The sequence below is a fragment of the Bufo gargarizans genome, chromosome 9 (assembly GCF_014858855.1).
Source record: "Bufo gargarizans isolate SCDJY-AF-19 chromosome 9, ASM1485885v1, whole genome shotgun sequence".
Taxonomy (NCBI): domain Eukaryota; kingdom Metazoa; phylum Chordata; class Amphibia; order Anura; family Bufonidae; genus Bufo; species Bufo gargarizans.
The window spans coordinates 27,680,963-27,700,033 of NC_058088.1; the positions used below are offsets into that span (position 1 = coordinate 27,680,963).

Sequence of the window (19,071 nt, forward strand, 5' to 3'; positions counted from 1 at the left end):
TTTTCCCAGGGGAGCACTGCATGCCTATAAGGCTCCTTCCATGTAACAGGTGCTCCCCACAAGAAGAATAGATTCGAGACAAAGGCCTTTCACTCAGACAAGTCAGTTCTCTACTCTGCACTAATAAGGGGCAATCAACAGCACTCTGCAAATGAAGTACTTGGTGATAATCCTAAATTATGTCTCAAGGTCTAAATATGCCATTTGGGTTGAAAACCATACACATTACACAAAGATCAGTTGAACCCAAAAATCTTGGCAGGTCAGCTGACAATCTATCACGTATATAAAAAATATATATATATATATGTGCATCATAAAACGTATATCTAAAAATATTATGTTTATTTAATTCATTGGTAGCAGACAATAAATTCTTTATCAAAAAGCTATAATAAAACATTAATCACAGACCGCAAAGAAGACTAGGCCCCGACCACCACATAATACATGTGTCATAACGCAGGATACAATCCAATGATGCATACATAATAATTGTCAAGTTAATATATATAGAAAGTATCCAGAGGATGCCAAATAGGCATAAATGGTATAAACATTAATAAAGTACAACAAACAGAGATAAATCCATACCCATAAGTGAGAGGGGTCCAGTGTCCACCCCGACGCGCGTTTCAGCTACCAAGCCTTTAACTGGAGGAGGAGATAAGCTGCCAACAGAGGCAGAGGTGTCTGACTGTAACGGGGTTCCGAAGGCGCACTCGGTCTCCCATCAGCCGCAGACCTGCTGCTTAGCTTCGGGAGCGAGGATCTGTGTTTGACCTCGTTCCCAGGGCGGCTTTGCTAGCTGGGAGGCTCCCTGCTCCTAGGTCTGCCTTGAGCGCCGAGCTGATCACTCGATGCTCGACTGGTCGGTCTGTCCGTCATGTGACGCTGGCCACGTCATATGACCCTCACTCCCCACTATAAATACAGGCAGCCTGCTGGCCACAGGTTGCCTGTTAATTTAGGTTCCTGGCAGTTGTTGGATACCTGTGTACTTACCTGATCCTGTTCCCTGACGAGCCTTTGCCTGCTCCTCCTGTACTGCGCATCCTTCCTGGTATATTGACCTCGGCTTCCACCTGACTATTCTTTGAGGACTCCTTCGGTACTTCTCGACTCTCCTGGTATTTATGACCCCGGCTTCTCCTGACCTTTCTTTGCTTATCCCTCTGTACTGCGTTGTCCTCTTGGTTTTGACCCAGTACGTTCACTATCCGTTATTTGTCTTGTCTGTCCTTCCCACACGTATTCTAAGTTTGGGACTGCCGTCCAGTTGTCCCCTGTCATCAGGACTCGTGAGGCAAGTAGGCAGGGCCAGGGATGAGGGTGGAGCACAGTGGTCACTATCCTCCCCCCTGTGTGTGTGTGGACGTGACTGTTACACTGACAGTGTGTTAGTCTCCTTTCCCCATTAAAATAAACAGGCATGTCTAGCTGAGCTAAATGTGTGCATGCCTATGGTGGACCCCTGAGAAACAGCTGTCAGATAAATGAGGTGTTTTATGTGTGTGTGGCCACCTTAAAAAACCTAAGATTAGTTACTAGGGCTACACCACAATTTTTCTTACTAACCAATACAGGCCTAGTAGCTGTGGCCTAAAAGAGGAAACAATGGGGCAGGGACACCTCTCCTGTTCCCCGCAGCAGCATTCGACTGTATCTTCGTTCTGAGGACAGCAATACAGTTGGATATAGAGAGATGATTGCTTCCACAATGGGAGTGCTCATGACTTAATAGTACCGCCGCCCACTGCATTTCTTTAGGTGGTGCTTCCTAAGGCGATTGCCTCACATCGCCTCATTGACGGTGCGCCCCTGCTCTTAGGATTTCTACTTGGAACGGTTTATTCAAATGCAGCCATTTCTACAACTGAAAAAAATGTTCCATTCATCTGAATGGGGGTTATTTCCATGGATTTCTCTGAGCCCCATTCAGATGACTGGGACAGTTTCAGAAATTTGTGCAACAAATCTGCCATGTATCAATATACCATCAGTCCTATACACTTCACACCATAGTAAAGTTGGCAGGGTTTTGGTTTTTCTCTTTTATAGGTTATTTAGCATGCTGACTAATATTATAACGTTTGTGCCAAGCCAAAATTAGAATGTTAAACTACGACACTATTTAAGAAATTCCCTTGTAAAGACTTGTCCTACTATTTCTGGCTTTATTAGATTATACATGGATTTAACATGTAGCTTCACTTACTGAACCCAGTCAAAGGCATGCAAAAAAAACAAAAAACAGCATCCCCTGAAAATCGTAATCTTGTGTCCTGTGCGAATGGGATTATATGAAATCACCTTCAATACGCTGCAAAATCTATCTGATGCTGTAAATTACAGCGAGAACCTTGTTATGAGGAAACAGGTACAACTACCCCAAAGGTGATCAATACCGCCACCCTCGAATTTGGTTGAAAATCTGCCTACGTATAGTCAGGTAATGATGCTGTGCTTTGGTAGTATTTTGACCGTATTTATAGGGACTGCCCAACAGTGGCGTACATAGAGAAGTAAGGGCCCCATAGCAAGTATCAAACCAGGCCCCCCACACAGGACAGAAGGGTTTCCACCGAAACCCCTTTCAATGACCCTTGGACCATTTTTTCCACTGCCTTGTTTGCTAAATGTTGTTCCTTTAGAGGGTAGAGTCCTGACCAAGTTTTCACCTCCAGTAGAAGAGGAGATAATCCCAATTAAGACTGGGCCCCGTCTTTCACTGGGCCCCATAGCAGTCGCATGCTCTGCCGCTATGGTAGTTACGCCCCTGCTGCCCAATCCTAGTTCCATTCTGAAGGAGCAGGTACAATATAATCTGGCTAAATTCTGTTAGAATTTGCCCTTAGACCCTTTGTTGTATCTCCAAGGGTTTCTTTGTGTTTCATCGGGTGCTTTTTTGCCAGATCAGCACCACATACCGTCATGTTCATATAGCTCCTCTCGATTAATTAAACCCAAAGACGCAGTAACCAGCATATGGCGCAAGCTTTTGAATGGTAAAAGAAAAGGCCATCAATATAAATCCTGGACAAACCAACCCTTAGGCCTCAGGCACACGACCGTATTTTAGGTCTGCATCAGAGTGACAAAAATAGAACATGTCCTATTCTTGTCCATTTTTGCGGACAAGGGTAGGACATTTCTATAGAAGGAAGAAAGAAAGTGGCAGCACGCACACGGCCGGGGTCTGTGGTTTCCGGACCACAAAATGGACACGGTCGTGCGCATAAAGCCTCAGAAAGCTGTAGGCTGAATTCTCATTGTTCCTCTATACCCCCTCCCCATACACATGGCAGATTGTCCATAGACCCTACAGGGAAATTTCCTCGTGGGTTGATGCCTAGAAAGGCCATCCAAGCCCTCCTCATGGCCGCCAGCCAGGTATATAAAGATCTGATTCTCTCCTACGCAAGTAGGAAGGCAGCTGCAGGTCCTCATGACATCCTCAGGACAGTGATACAGTTGGATACTGTGGGGAAGGTGGCGGTATTTTGTGCTGCACTGTGGTATTTGGTTCAGCAGGGGTGGTATATTGCTCTACCCTATGGTACTGCTCGCCATCCTTACATATGTTGGCCCTGCCTAATTATGTTGCGCCACCTTCTGTCAATTTGGACCTGCCTGCACATGGGGCCACCTTTACCTTTTTTTGCAGGGCCACTTTTACTTCCCAGTCCGCCCTTGACACTTGGTTCGGCTGAACTAGCATGTGATGTCAATGGAGAGAATGAAAAAGGCCTCTGGCAGACATCTCTAGCAGTGAGCCATCTCCCAGGAGAAAAAAATGATTGAAATCGAAAACGCCCAATCATCTGTTGGTGAAGAGTCATGAAAGACAGGTATTCGATGGTCGGCGGGAGCGTGCATCTAATGTGTATGGGCGCCATAATAACAGATCATAAAATACAATTATGAGAATTCCTGTGGACTTACTGTACACAAATATCCTGTCTACGCCGTAATTATTAATACTCAAACATTGACGCTATTTGATATTGTTTAAGTTACAGCCTGTGTTATTACCCAGAGCTGCATTCGTAATTCTGCAAACTTCAGAGCTGAAAACTCCCAGCAGTCCTTGCTGGCTCCATGTCTGCGTTCTAAAAACAATGTAGGAATCTGCACACGAATCTGATGTTGAGAGAAAAAAAAAGAAGTGCCCCACTGGATTATAAACTGTATGGCTGTTTGCAATAATAACCAGCAGGATTGTGAATGCAGCTCTGGACTATATTACAGGATGTAACTCGGGATCTAGGCAAAAACAGTCTTAAAGGGGTTTTCCGTATCTGATCGGTGGGGATCCGACACCCGGGACTCTTGCTGATAAGCTGGCAGTAGCGCTGCGGCCTCCTTACAGCTCGCCAAGCACAGCGCTGTAGATTGAATAGTAGCTGCGCTTGGTATCGCGCTCAGCCCCATTCACTTCTATGGGGCTGAGCTACGCCTAGGCCATGACGTGTCGTCACTGGCCTAGGCAAAACTGTGAGTCGGCCGCGGATCTACTGCGAGTGCCGATGCCTTCTCAAACAGCAGGTGTCGGAACCCCACCAATCAGATACTGATGACCTATTCAAGTCATCTCAGAAAACCTCTTTAAAGACTTATATTGGCATGATTCACTGTCCCCGAATAAATCCCTGTAGCTTTACATGTTGGCAAAGTGACCAACCATATATCTGATTTCAGTACCTGGGGTTAATAAATCCACAGACCCGACCACATAATGTCTATACATGAAACCTCTGCAGTGGGGCTGTTAACCCAATACATGGCCACCAATATTGCTACCCATACAGATAAACCAAGATCCAAATTCCTATGACATATACTCAGTGGTCGTGGGAAAAACTGCATTGACCTAGATCTTGAAAAAAACTAACCATACCTGTCTAACGTCTAATGGAAAGCTTTTATTCTAATCCGGTACAAACAACAGGACTTTATTTTTTAATCCAGGTTCCATTCCTGCATAATATGTTCATCCTTTAGGTCATGACCCCACACGCCATGCAAACCATAGGCTGGCCAGGAGTCCTAGGACTGGCAGTTCCTCAGCATCTAGAGAGCCCAAGTCCATGCCTTTCTCAGCTAACATATATATTTCTGACCATACATGTTGAGAACGTGTCTTTATAAATGGCAACAAATTTGGCAAAGATGATCCATGCCTCCCAAAATATCCTTTCTGTCTTGGAAAACAAAGAGCCATCCATGATTTCCCCCGTTCAGGACCCCCATTTATTAGACATCGCAAAGAACATTCAAAGAGCATCTCTCTCTCTCTCTCTTTCTTTCTCTTAGGAGGACCTGACACTTTCATTTACTTTAAGAACGTTTCATTTACTTCAACAGTATCTGTCTCCTCTCCTGACATGTCTGTTTTAGTAACTGCTTGCATCCCCCCTGTAATAACAATTCTGGAGCATCTATTCCTATGACTCTGATGTGCCATTCCTGTACTATTCCTGCTAGAAGTTATGAATGAACTGCCAGCAGTTTGTAATGGAGGTCCAGATGGGTGTTACCAGTTGGGGGTGGGTCCCTGCACAGTCTGACACTGGCAGCACTGACTGGGCAATGTCAGACTGTGTAGGGTCACCCCCCCCCCCCCTTCTGGTAAAACCTATCTGGACCATCATTGTAAACGGTTAGCAATTCATTCAGGAATAATAGAGGAATGGCATAATATAGAATCATAAGAATAGATGCTCTAGAATTGTTATTACACGGGGGATGCAAGTAGTTACTAAAACAGACATGTCAGGAGAGGTGACAGCTCCTCTTTAAAGGATAACTGAAACTGATAACTAATTTTAGCATATGTTACTGCTGCAGCAGCATTATGCATAAAGCAATCTTTAGTTTCTTCACGTACCACTGTTTTCCTTGAGTTTTCCTCTTAGTTACGGCTGTTTTGAATCCTACATTATGAGGACCTTCTCAAGATGGCTCCTCTGACAGTTCTCTGAGGCCAAAACTGCATTCCCTCAGGTCACATACAAACTTGCTGTAGCCAGCAGCTTTCTGCCAGCCAATCAGATTGAATTACTGAGAGACACGCCTCCTCACTCTGAAGCATGCAGTGTGAAGAACCGCCCCTCCGCCTTCCTGTCTTCTTAGCCGGAGACAGATGAGCCATAGCAACGGTCTTTCAAGGAAGCCGTGGAAAGGGACAGGTGACATTGATGAAAGCTGTTATTATAAGGTAATTACAGATCTTTTGGCAAATCATTGACAGACTAACTCAGGTATACATGCCTAGCTCTAATAAACTAGCAAAAAAAAAAAAAATATGACAGTTATCCTTTAAGTGGTAACAATGCAGTGCTTCTATCCTCCTGCGACGGCGCTGCAGGGATTCCAGCTTATAGCTGATATTGTAAGGGGACCCTTCTAACAAGAAGAGATTTCCCAAAGTGGACAACCCTTTTAAACCTCTTAAGCTAGTTTCACATCTGCGGCAGCAATTCCGAAATCTCCAGATCCGGCTCTGCCAGATGCAACCGAATGCCCACCGGTCCCATTAACTATAAATACAATAGAAACTGCTGCACGCCGCGGTTTGTGTCCGGCCAATTTCCGACATTCTCTACTGGAGCTGGCGGTTGGATCACAATGCTGCAGATGTGAAACTAGCCTAAAGGAACAGGCCTGAAAACAACTTACTGACCAGCAAAGTTTTTCAGTTTATTCCGCTATGCATTTCAGCTGCCATAACTATTTTATTTTTCCTTTTATGTGGCAGGCTGAGGGCTTGTTTTATGTAGGGGAAATGTCATCATTTTTTTGCAGATGTTCAGTACATTACGGTGTCATTTATAATTTTTATTTTTTTTTTGCTGCGTACCTATATAAAAAAAATTGTCATCTTTTTTGTTTTTTTACATCATTCATGTCTCATGCTCACAATTTTATTTTTATTTTTGGGGGGGGGGGGAGCGTGCGGTGATAGGACAACACTATTATGCCCCAAGGGCATGCTTACTGCACAGAGGACCTCAGGGCTGACTGTGGATGGCTCCCCCCAGCCGCTGATCGGATCACTGGAAAACCCGGTGACCCCATTGGGGGTGGAGTCCCCTTTGATCATGCGGTGGTATGGAACTACCTCCAATTCCGGTTGTGAAGCACTGGGTATGCTGAGATCCCAGGCTGTTTGTTTGCAACAGCCGGTTCTTCGCTGTAGAGCGCTCCAGCTGCTTTTAAACCCTTCTCATCTACAGGAATGCCATAACACACCACTGCAAAAGCAAGGGACTTTTTACAGAATTGCATTCTTCCTCCGCTTGCTAGCTGCATTCAAATGCAGCAGTGATCAGTGATGTATGGGGATAAACGATCGCTACTACGGTCATTTGTCCCCATACACTTACCCCGTTTACATAGGCCGATATGCTGCCAGTAAACGAGAATATTTGGTGCCGCATGAAAGATGCAATTAGCTCATTTGTCAGATGACCAGCAGCCCATTTACCCGATTTTCAGGAACGAGCATTGGTAGGAACGTTTGTTCCCAATATTTGCCCCGATCCTCTTCCTTTGTAAAAGGGCTCCACAAGTCCACACAGAGTTGATCTCTCCAAAAATCGATTTCACCCTTGCTACATCAAAAGTGCAGTGAAAATACGCAGCATGCTTGTTTTTTCCATGCAGTTCGTGAAATTTCATCAACTTGAGGTGTGCAGTAATCCGCTGCAGATTTTACTTGAGCAAATTACAAAGCAAGCTGCATGAAATCCCCCTTGAAATCTGTAATGGTGGCCATAAAATTTTCATCTTTTTTTTTTATTTGCATGAAACGGTGAGACAACAAAAGGACTAATTTTAGGGGGAAATACCTTTGAAGACACATATTCAGAACAAATCCCAATGCAATGACCTTATATTTAGGTTGTAACATACTTTAACAAATTATGGCTTGACTAACTTACTAGGTGATCACAGCATCCTGTGGTGAGGACAAACTACACTCATAACGGCGTCCAGAGAACAGGTTTCATGAGGTCCAGCAGTGGACAACCCTGAGGAGTTCATAGGCTTTGCTCCATACAGGGCAAGGTTTCATATTTTAGCCTTCACCCTGTTTCTAAATCCCCTGAGCGGGTGGCTTGCTGGCTCCCTCCTGACATCCAGGACACATGACCCAGCAGACAACCCTAGGGTAACCCAATGAAAAGTTGGTAGTAGCCACCATTTAGATAGTTTGTGGGGGGGTTCCTTACACAAATATCTTAATTATTAGTCCTCATGAATTATAGGAGATTGAAAAGGACATGTACAAGTCCTATATATCTAAGCAAGAGCTCGGAGAACCACTTCATTTGGTGAGTCAAATGTATCTCTGTCCAATGTTTCTCCATTTTTCTAGAACATTTTCTTCACACCAGTGTTAATCTTTAGACCCGGATTAGCCATTAGACAGAGGGTTGATATCGTCTACATACAGTATACATGAAGCTCAGCTCTTACCTCACTGAATGCTCCCCGTCCAATCACTTTAATGATGTCAAAGTCACTTCTTTTCATCCTCTGCTCCCGTATGTTCTGGACTAATGGCTCAGCTACCGAAAAAATAAATGTGTATGTTATATGAAGGTGTTATAGTTGGACATCTGAAGATAGCATCTTTCACATGTACAGATATTGGTATATATTGTTTATGTCTGGATTTTGAAGAATTCTTCTAAGCACAACAAGACATACTGAGATATCGCACTCTCTACTATACAACATGAGAATATTAGCAGTCACCAAGAACTTCTGCCGACATAGAAACCAGAGTGTTATCATAGAAGTCAAGAAATTCTGAGATGACCTTCTGTGATGGTGAGAGGAACTTTCATTAATCAATGGAATACGCTTCATCAACAGGGGCGGATCGGGAACCTAAAGTGGCCTCATGTTGTAGGAGGGTCTAAATTAAGGCAGGGCAACAAAAGTAGAGGGTCCAGCAATACCATAGTGCAAAATACCACATACCATAGTGCCTCCTAATATATTGCCACAAAAGCTGTCCCTCTGAGTTGGCTATCAATAGAGGCCATTTTCTCTCCTCCTCTACCAGTTGTCTCTGATTAAGATATGTGGCAGTGGGCTGAGATGGAGGTGAGATGCAGGACATAGTTGAATTCAGGAGGGCATGACGCTGGCCGGGGACATGAGTACCCGATTCTTACAGAGTTAATTACCACTGATAGCTTATTATGTACTCAGAGATGTGGGCTTGGGCAGCCACCTGGGCATCGGCCCACTGGGAAATTTCCCTGTAAGGTCTATGGCCAATCCGCCCCTGTTCATCAGTACCATGAGATCTCTCGTTCAGCCAGGGTTGAGAGAGTCAGAACTTTGGATCTTTTCTGAAAGTTGTATGCAAGTTATTGACTCTTACATAGGTCTTCTAAAGTGACAGCCATTTGCATTGCTGCACCTGAGGACAGAAAACAGTCAAGGTGTCCTAATCCCGAGGGAGAAACTGATGGGAAAATACTTCAAACTTCAGTAATAGCAGGTCCTTTAATATTTTTCAGCAGATGGTGCATTATCTGCTATAGTGAACGTATACTAGTGAGTCTTATGTATACATTTTTTTTAAAGGGGTCAATTTAAAGGGGTTGTCCCACAAAAACCATTCTACATTTTTTAAAGGCAGCACCTGGATCTGATGACTTGTAATTACATGTAATTAAAATTTAGTATAGCCATTGAGTTATTCAATAAAATATTTCTGTAGAGCATCATCTGCTGTTTTTTCTGTTTTATAATTTCTCTGTCCACTTCACTGAGGTGGTTGCACATGCTCAGTTCCAACTTTCAGCTGCCACCAGCCATATCTACAGTTGTAAGCGGTGACCGCAACACGGAGAGAGTTGCAGAAGTAAGGACACATCTACTGAACTGTAAAAGTAGAGAACTGCAGCAGAAAGGACATGCCTCACAAGAAAGTATACGCATCCTGAGTTGCCAGCTCAAAATAAATGTAACGGAGCAATCAATGGGGAGATCTCTGGATCCATGTGAGGTACAGGGCTGGTTCTAGTTTTGCTAGAAATACATTGTCATGAACTATGTGATGTCTGATTTTCATTTTTTACATTAACCATAGGATAACCTCTTTAACCTTGGATTCTCCTGATCATTGGACCTAGTGGTACCAAAGCGATAATAAATAAAGGTGCTTATCTGGGGACTTTCTACAGACATGGCAACGGCATGTATGATAAGTATGTTTAGTCGTTTGCCCTTGCATGGACCTCCAGATAAAATTAAGTTTAAGGCCGGCCATACACATGGCTGGCTAGAAGCTTATTCAGTTTACTGCTATTCCTCCTGACTCCCCCTTCTACATGAATGCTTGGCTTGGCCCAGCACACATATGTTCTCAACAGTGAGTGGGTATTTACCTGCTGCCCAACACATCTGGTGGCAGCTTATCTTCCCTGAGAACAACAGGATCCTACATGAGGAAATCTAACTGCCCAACCCTTCTCTTCTCTCTGAAGACCCCATACGGTCGGCTGGTCCCGCTGATATGAGTGAGGTTGGTCAACAATAATCTAATGTGTATGGCCAACCATCTAAAAAAATCATGGGATTTAAAAAATGCTCTGGGCAATTTTATCAAGCCCCAATTGTTTCTAGTAAAGAGATGGAGCCAAGATACCATATAGGTATCAGATTTTATCCCCACAAGGGTAGACTGGCTATAGACCAGGGAAATTTCCTGGTGGCCCATCACCCAGGGGGCCACCGAAGCCCTGCTCTTTGCTGTTGGCCAGATACATAATGAGGTCTCAGTGGTTTAACTTTGTGAGAATCAGGTACTCATGTACCCGGCCAGCGACCGCACATGAATTCCTAAATTCAACAGCTCTATCCCGCGTATCACCTCCTAAATCCATGCACTGGAGGAGAAGGTGGTCAGAAAATGGCAGCTATTGATGGTCACCACAGAGGGACAGTTATTGCGCTGCACTGTGGTATATGGTTCTGCTGGGACAGTATTTTGTGCTACAGTATTGCTAATCGCGCCTACTTGTGTTAACCCACTTTCTGTTGATTTGGACCTGCCTACCATATAAGGCTACTTTTAGTGTTTATCCAGGGCCACTTTAAGTTCCCAGTCTGCCCCTGTGTCCCCATATCTGTATACCAAAAAAGTATATGGTAGTATAACCATAACCAGGCTTCTACTGTGTAACAGTATACTTCAACTGTACTGCCACAACGTGATGTGCACAAAGCCATACCAAAAGTGAAACCGTGAAGAAGATTGTGGACATTGGACAGAACGTAAAAACAACTGTAGAGAAACACTGGATGTAGAACTAGAGGAGATACTATATGAAGAAAATGCAATGGATGAAGAAGAAGGCTTTAAATATAGTGGTGTACCTGACATTTAAGCAGATCGCGTAACTGCAATAGGACATGTGAGGTGCTGAACTCCTGTTCCCTACGAAGAATCAATGCACTTTTTGACAGCTACTACTAGGTGGATCTTAGTGCAGACTGATTATTTACAGCTTCTATTACATTCAATGGCAACTATATATTTTCCTATGCACTGAGCTCCCCCTAGTGGTGGCTGCAGGCACATAGTTTTTTTAATATACTGTGTGAAGGCAAGCAGCAGATTTATCAGTGTATTTATGCCAGTTGTCTGATGTAATTACATTGAGAAATATGGTGGTTAAGATAATTGTCGTATTTATGAAGCACCTGTTCCACTATTTCTAACCTAGAATTCAAGTAAAGTGAGTGAGGGAGAGGGCAATTTTTATTATTATAATTTTTTATGATTAAAAATGTCTTCTACTTTAATTTATTTTTTTTTTAAATTGTCACAAATTTGAACTTTGCATTGTCTGGGAGTATTTGACACATACTGTATATAGTGGAAAACTTGGTGGCTGAAGCAAGAGGGAGCTCATACTAAGTTTTGCTATAGGTCCCTAAGATAAGATAAGATGCCTTTATTGTCACTGTACAATACAATGTAATACAATGTACAATACAATGAAATGTTGTTTGGAGCAATCCTAGAAAATATCTGTTTACACCCCTGTCTAGAAGCATTGCCATACAGAGGCACCTAAGGTTTAGTGTGTCACCATACTCTATCCTTGCATAGAACACAGAATAGAGCCAGATGAAAAATGGATAAACTCAAAACGAGGGCCAGGTAGCATGTAATGCTTTCCATACAGATTAGATGGTGGGATTGGCCAGCTATCTAATGCATATTAGGGTGTCCTGACTTTCCCCAGAAGGAATATGTTGGGGCAAAGGAGGATCAGGCTGTTGGATTTCAACATGGCCAATCCCTCTGTTCTCAAGGCAGAGGGTTACTCCCTTTTCCCCATATAGCTGTGCATGAAAAGCTGCCTGGCAGGGGTATAGCTATAGGGGGATCGGCTGCTTTGGGGCCAGAGCTCAGAAGGGGCCCCTCCAGGAGGAGGACTAAAAGATTTTATCAGGGTCCATTCAACAATATTATACAATTACATTATTTCTAACGACATGACATACAGTACATACAGCATACTGTATGTAGAAAACGGATGGAGCGGGTCTTAGAGGGAGCGAGGTTGACGGGCTGCACGGGAGGAGGAGGTTGCGAAGTTGCTGAGGGGGGCACTGTTCAAAAATTTGCTGTGGGGCCCAGTCATTTTTTAGTTACGCCACTGACTGCCGCCTGGACCAAGTTCAACCAACAGCTATATAAAATGTATGGGCAACCTAAGAGCAGAGACACGGAGCATTTGCTGATTTAGGGATGTGATAACTTTGCCAATAATCGCATTCACATGCATGACAGTTTCTTTAATGTCACATAGCTATGCCTTAGAACATGTAATTGTTTATAAATTCCCGATCGGATGATAAAATGTAATTTCCATGGGTCGGATACCATTGCAAAAAGTTCTTATTATTACAGCAGATGTTCAAACATTGCGTTTTGCGATATGGTTATTACAGGTAAAACACATTTTCTTATGACATTTCACCTCTAAAAACCAACTTATGGCATAGCAACAGTGCAGTAAAACATGGAGTTACCAAGAGACACAATATTACATGTGAACTGTCTCAAGCATTTGAGGTCCCTATGCCCCAGGTCGGACTGGCCCACCAGTGTACCAGTGATCCTCTGGTGGGTCCAGGCACTGATGCAATAGAGGACCCCAAAGATCCAGGAGAAAAAAAGAAAACATTTGGAGCTGCCTTTGGAGATAATCATGTAATCATGTACCATATTCTTTGAAGGGGTTGTTTGAGATTTTCATATTTATGACCTATCCTCTAGACAGGTCATCAATATGAGATATGGGGGGGGGGGGGGGGGGGGTCCGACACCAGGAACCCCCAATGATCAGCTGTTTGAGGAGGCCACTGCGCTCTCGTGACTACCAAAGCCTCCTCGCAGCTTACCAAGCACAGCGCCGTCCATTGCATAGCAGCCGTACTTTGTATAGCAGCTAAACCCCATTCGCTTGAATGGGATTAAGTTGCGCCTAGGCCATGTAGTTGATGACCGATGAAGACTGTGACGTCACTGGCCTAGGAAGAGGAAATGAAGCACCGCAGCCTCTTCAAACAGCTGATTGGTAGGGATGCTGGGTGTTGGACCACCACTGATCTGATATTGATGATCTATCCTGAGGAAACCTATTATACATTAATAGTGACATCTGAGTTGGGCCCTAAGAATAATTTCCTCTGGTAGGCCCAAGAAACCCCAGTCCGGCACTGCGCACTCCACCAAATTTAAGGATTTACAGAAACCTCCAGGTCTTACAAGTGACATGTCATAAAATTATTTTACAGTAAAACCCCTTTAAAGAGGAGACACCAAATCCAAAAGGGAATAAGAACGATAAAAGAAACATTTGAGGTAAAGCCATGTTCTAAAGATTTAGCAGTTACTACACCAGACGAGGCAGATTATTACAATGATTTAGCTCTTTTGCCATTCCTATCCACAGGAAACATGTTTCGTGGCCCCACTAGAGTCACACATAACATTGCGAGCCCAGTGCCAAGTCGTTTCATATGAGATACTGAAGAATGGCATGATGTGTCTGCTGCCAAGTTATTCTCCTCTTGTCTTGCAAAGTCCATCCTTGAGCTGATCAGCTGAGTCATGGCTGTCAAGCTGTCAACCACAGCCTTCTCATTAGGTTTGTCAGAGAGCATGCCCATAACAATCAGTCTGCTGGGGTAAAGCCTTAAATACCATGATTAAACCATTATTTTAAGCTTGGGGCAAAATAAGTTTCTATGTAAAGCTTTTGACGCATCTCAAGACCATGCCTTAAGAAGAGATCAGTCTTGAGAATTAGCATTTCAACCCATTTACACTTTGCTTGTGCTAATGATCTTGAAATGTTATCACAGTGTAACCCTGATCCTAATGTGACAGACAAGTGCTCAGATCCTGACCACCGGTTAGCTCGACCGCCGAATGTCCACAGTAGACCACCCAACCACATGAACAGGACTAGCTTTTTCTCACTTCTTGCATACTGAGGTCAATGTCAAATGTCAAGAGGTACAACCAGTAAATTAAGTGGAGGATCAGAGTGGTCTAGGCCATGAACCTACTAAGGAGTTCATGACAAGCTGAGATAACAATACATGTCTAAAGATACAGAGAGTGTACGTAACCAAGCCTGGTGCAGTAATGCCAGATGGTGGTCCTCATGGAGCTAGTGTAAAATATTAATAATTGGAATCAGGGATGCAGTTATTGATCGGATCGGGGAAAGGGGCATAAAATGCAATATGCCCGGGGAGGGATAAGGGACCACTGGGTGTGGGGACAGCGGTATGAGCACTTAGTCCAGGGGGGAGAAATGTAAGACCTCTTCCTTATATGGCCTGTGTCAGTCGGTGCTCTTACAGACTCCACATATGGTTAATGTAATAGTGTTACCTCCCCGTCTGGGGAATTAACTCATTCCCACTCCCTTGGAGACCGAGACGGCATGGTCACCTCTATCTGAGGATCTATCAGTTTATATAGTTCCCAGAATAGGAGTCGGGGAGCAACCCATTAATCTCTCATCTCTTACAAGGAGATGGGTTTACTCATGGGGCAAACTCCCGTCATTGTAGATCTGCAATGAGGAACATGCCGTTTAATTCGTCCAAATCGGTCTACAAGTGGAGAGAAGACTCCTAGTAGGTGTATTCGCTGGCAGGTGGAGGTACTCTTTTGCATTCTTTGGCCTACTGTCATAGCACAGGGATCAACACCCAGGAGGAATTTGGCATAAAGAACTAGAAGAACGCTCTAAAGTACCGTCTAATTGTGCCAACATGAAGAACATGTGGAAGGTGTGCCAGACCAAGAAACCTAAACTTTAGCAGTACGGTTACATAAACCTGGCTGTTACCCTTCTACGTTAGGAAGGAGCTTTGATTGTGTCAATCCGTAGAGCAGCCAGATATGTATCTATAATTACAGGGCGTTCTGCTGCAGACACTGGCACTCCCTGTGTTGTGAACCAACCCTTCCAGTCAGACTAGTGTGAGCATAAACACTTACAGTACATATAATATACCGTATAGATCTGGACACTATTGAAATAGGTTACAAAATAGCTTTCCGTCTAAAAGAACATTCCAAAAAATGATTGCACATCTACGATCATTTATTTCATATGAATACAAAAATGAGTGAAGACATGTGATTCATAATTCCCAACAACTTGAAATCACAATTCGCAAAAGTCAACTTCGGCATTTTTTTTATTTTTATTGTCGACAACGCTACGGCCTAAAAACGTAAACACAAATAATAGAAGGCACTCACCCCAGTGTAGAAAATCTGCTATATGGTTCTCACTGACCAATGGCGATGTGACCAACTCGTGACACACGCAGAGCATGAGGTCCAGTAGAGCATCTAGACTCAGGAGAGCTGGTGGCAGGAGTGTATGCTCCATCCTGTTAGTGGGGTTACTCGATGTTCACGGCCACCTGTCCATGTCACAGTTGCTGACGGCTCTTCTTATGCCCATGAATTCTACAGATCTGGCTAAATATTATAAGAAACCATAATCAACGTGCTATATGAACTTCTAACCTGGAGAATGATGGACTTTAGTTCCTGTACGTCGTCTTCTATCTCTAAAGAATGCTAATAGACAATCTAACTTCTTCTCATGGCTACAAGCTAATACTTTTTCTTAGCTTTAGCGGCAAGCATTATGAACTTCTTGGGCAATGCAATGTAGTAAGTTCTTGCAAGTTCTGCATCTGAAACTTCACACCCCCTGCCCTTTGCTGCTCTTCTGATCTAGCAGGTTCTCTCCCACCTTATTCCTTTACTTGGCAATCCTCATTCTCCGCTTCTCTCTCCCTATCCTCTAAATTCTGTTTTCTGTCCCACCCTTTTTCTCCCTCCTTCCTGTCACTATCCAACCCCCCCCCTTCTCCACCTCCCTTGTCCCTTTAACTCCTACAAGCTTGAATTACTCACTTCTTTTTCTTGAAGTCAGACTCATTCTCTCTCAAGTTCATTTCTGTCATGCCCAATCAGGTTTTTCTAGTCATCTATTCTCCAGTCTTCCCTCGCCGCTGCATCCTTCTCCTTAGCCTTCATTCCCTTCTTCTTGTTGCATCTTATCACAGACCTGATGTTCTCCATCTGCTCTCAGAACTTTCTGCTTCAGCTTTGATCCCTTTGGTCCCCCCTCTGACATTCCCTTTGTCATTTTCTTGAAGGTGCTCTCCACTGTGAACTCTCTCTTAACAATAAGCTAATCACAAAATGTCTCCCAGCAATTAGCTGCAAGTTTCTAAAGGGCATCTGTCAGCAGTTTTGTACCTGTGACCTGTTACATGTGCGCTTGGCAGCTGAAGGCATCTGTGTTGCTCCCGCGTTCATATGTGTCCGCATTGCTGAGAAAAATTATGCTTTAATATATGCAAATGAGCCCTTTAAGAGCAACGGGGGCGTTACCATTACACCTAGAGGCTCAGCTCTTTCTAAAACTGACGCACTTTCTGCACTTTGATTGACAGGGCCAGGCAGTGAAAACATCATCATACCTGGTCCTGTCAATCAAAGTGCAGAGGATGCGACAGTTGCACAGAGAGTAGAGCCTCTAGGTGTAATGGCAACGCCCCCGTTGCTCCTATAAGGCTCATTTGCATATATTAATATAGGATTTTCTCAGCAATGCGGTCACATATGTACACGGGACCAACACAGATGTCTTCAGCTGCCAAGTGCACATGTAACAGGTCAGCCAGTTTCTTTTAGGCAGCTTTTGACACTAAAAGCTTTGAAGGGGATTTCATCATTTCCAGTGATTTTGGTGTTAGTTTTAAATCTGTCTTCGCTTTTTGAGGTAGCGCCGAATTTACAAGTGCAATGTGGTGCACGCCTGTGTCTGTAGAAGTATACCAGGGGATTGCCTGGCTTGGAGATGCAACTTTTCCCCCTTTTTAAAAAGTCGCACATCATAAATTAGACTTAGGCCTCATGCACAAGACTGTTGTTCTGGTCCGCATCCGAGCCGCAGTTTTTGCGGCTCGGGTGCGGACCCATTCACTTCAATGGGGCCGCAAAGGATGTGGACAGCATTCCGTTGCTTCGTTCCGTGGCTCCGCAAAAAAAATATAACATGTCCTATTCTTGTCCGTTTTGCGGACAAGAATAGGCATTTCTACAATGGGCCGCCTGTTCCGTTCCGCAAATTGCGGAAGGCACATGGGCGGCTAACGTGTTTTGCGGATCTGCAATTTGCGGACCGCAAAAAACGGAACGGTCGTGTGCATGAGGCCTTAAAGGTGTTCTAATTTGAAATCCTGACTACTTTAACACCACTTCTAAGGGCTCTTGCACATAAGCGTAAGCGCCTGTATAGCGGGTCCGCAATAAAAGGGCACTGGGCGTATGTACTCCGCGGTGAACCTATTCACTTGAATAGGTAGGAGGCATGGATCGGAAGCACTACGAAGTGCTTCCGTGGGATTTCTTCCTTTGCCTTCGCACTAGGGGCGTAACTACCATAGCGGCAAACCATGCCACTGCTATGGGGCCCAGGGCAAGATGGGACCCACTCTTAGTTGGGATTATCTCCTCCTCTACTGGAGGGGAAAACTTGGTCAGGACTCTACCCTCTAAAGGAACAACTTTTAGCAAATGAAGCAGTAGAAAAATGTCCCAAGGGTCATTGAAAAGGGTTTAAGCAGAAACCCTTCTGTCCTGTGTGGGGTCCTGGTTTGATCCTTGCTATGGGGCCCTTACTTCTCTATGTACGCCATTGCTCCGCACCACAAAAAAATAGAACACGCTCTATCTTTTTGCAGTGCGGACCATATATTGCAGATCGCAGATCCATTCAAGTCGTTGGGTCCGCATCCACAAACACCCAGCCGATGCCCGTGCATTGCGGACCGCTTTTTGTGGTCTGCCGCATGGCCATGGGGCACACACGCCCGTGTGCATGAGCCCCAACAGTGGTGAGGCTCACCAAATGTTACAGGTGGGCATCACTTGCGACAATTTTATGCCACGAAACTGGCATAGTAGATTTGATCAAATCCCCTCCAAATTCCCACCACATGGACAGAGTCTTAATACTGCCAGGCAGGGTGAAGGGATTTTTAAAAAATAAACTAAAAAGAGACATCCAGCGCAGCGCTCCACCTTCAGCACCAAGCTCCCTTGTCCTCCGATTCTGGCCCCCGCTGGGCCGGAAGTCTGATGTGCCATCTACAGGTCACCGCTGTCAAAGGTCAATGGTCTCAGCATTCATATGCTTTACCTGCACGTGTCCGCACTGAGGCCGTCAGCATCTCACACTTCTGGTCCAACGGGTACCAGAAGCAGAGGAGAAGGGAGCTCCGCATCGGAAGCAGTGGGCTGGTGACCAGTGAAGATTTTTAACCCTGCCTGACAATATCAATAAGGATTCTGTGTCTTGGAGAGGACATTTTTCTGCACTTATTTCTCCCAATACAATATTCATGCCATTAGTTCCCCTTTTATTCTTGACCCATTTCCATTCTCTGTGTTCTGGGCCTTTGCATGTCCCTGAG

At 44.3% G+C, this 19,071-nt stretch overlaps 1 protein-coding gene across 5 annotated transcripts in view; it reads right to left on the reverse strand.

Annotated features, from left to right (window-relative positions):
* The window catches only part of DMPK (DM1 protein kinase), a 37,896-nt gene extending 21,525 nt beyond the window's left edge, over nt 1-16,371 (reverse strand). For all 5 annotated transcript variants that reach the window (XR_006391204.1, XR_006391203.1, XM_044305329.1 and 2 more), the window contains exons 1-2: nt 15,833-16,371; nt 8,485-8,576 (exon numbers count right to left, since the gene is read on the reverse strand). Coding sequence is in view for 3 of the 5 variants with exons in the window: in XM_044305329.1 (XP_044161264.1) it covers nt 8,485-8,576; nt 15,833-15,965 (225 nt within the window). In the remaining 2 variants the exon portion in view is untranslated. The remainder of the gene's footprint in view (nt 1-8,484; nt 8,577-15,832) is intronic.
* Nucleotides 16,372-19,071: the final 2,700 nt, after the last annotated feature.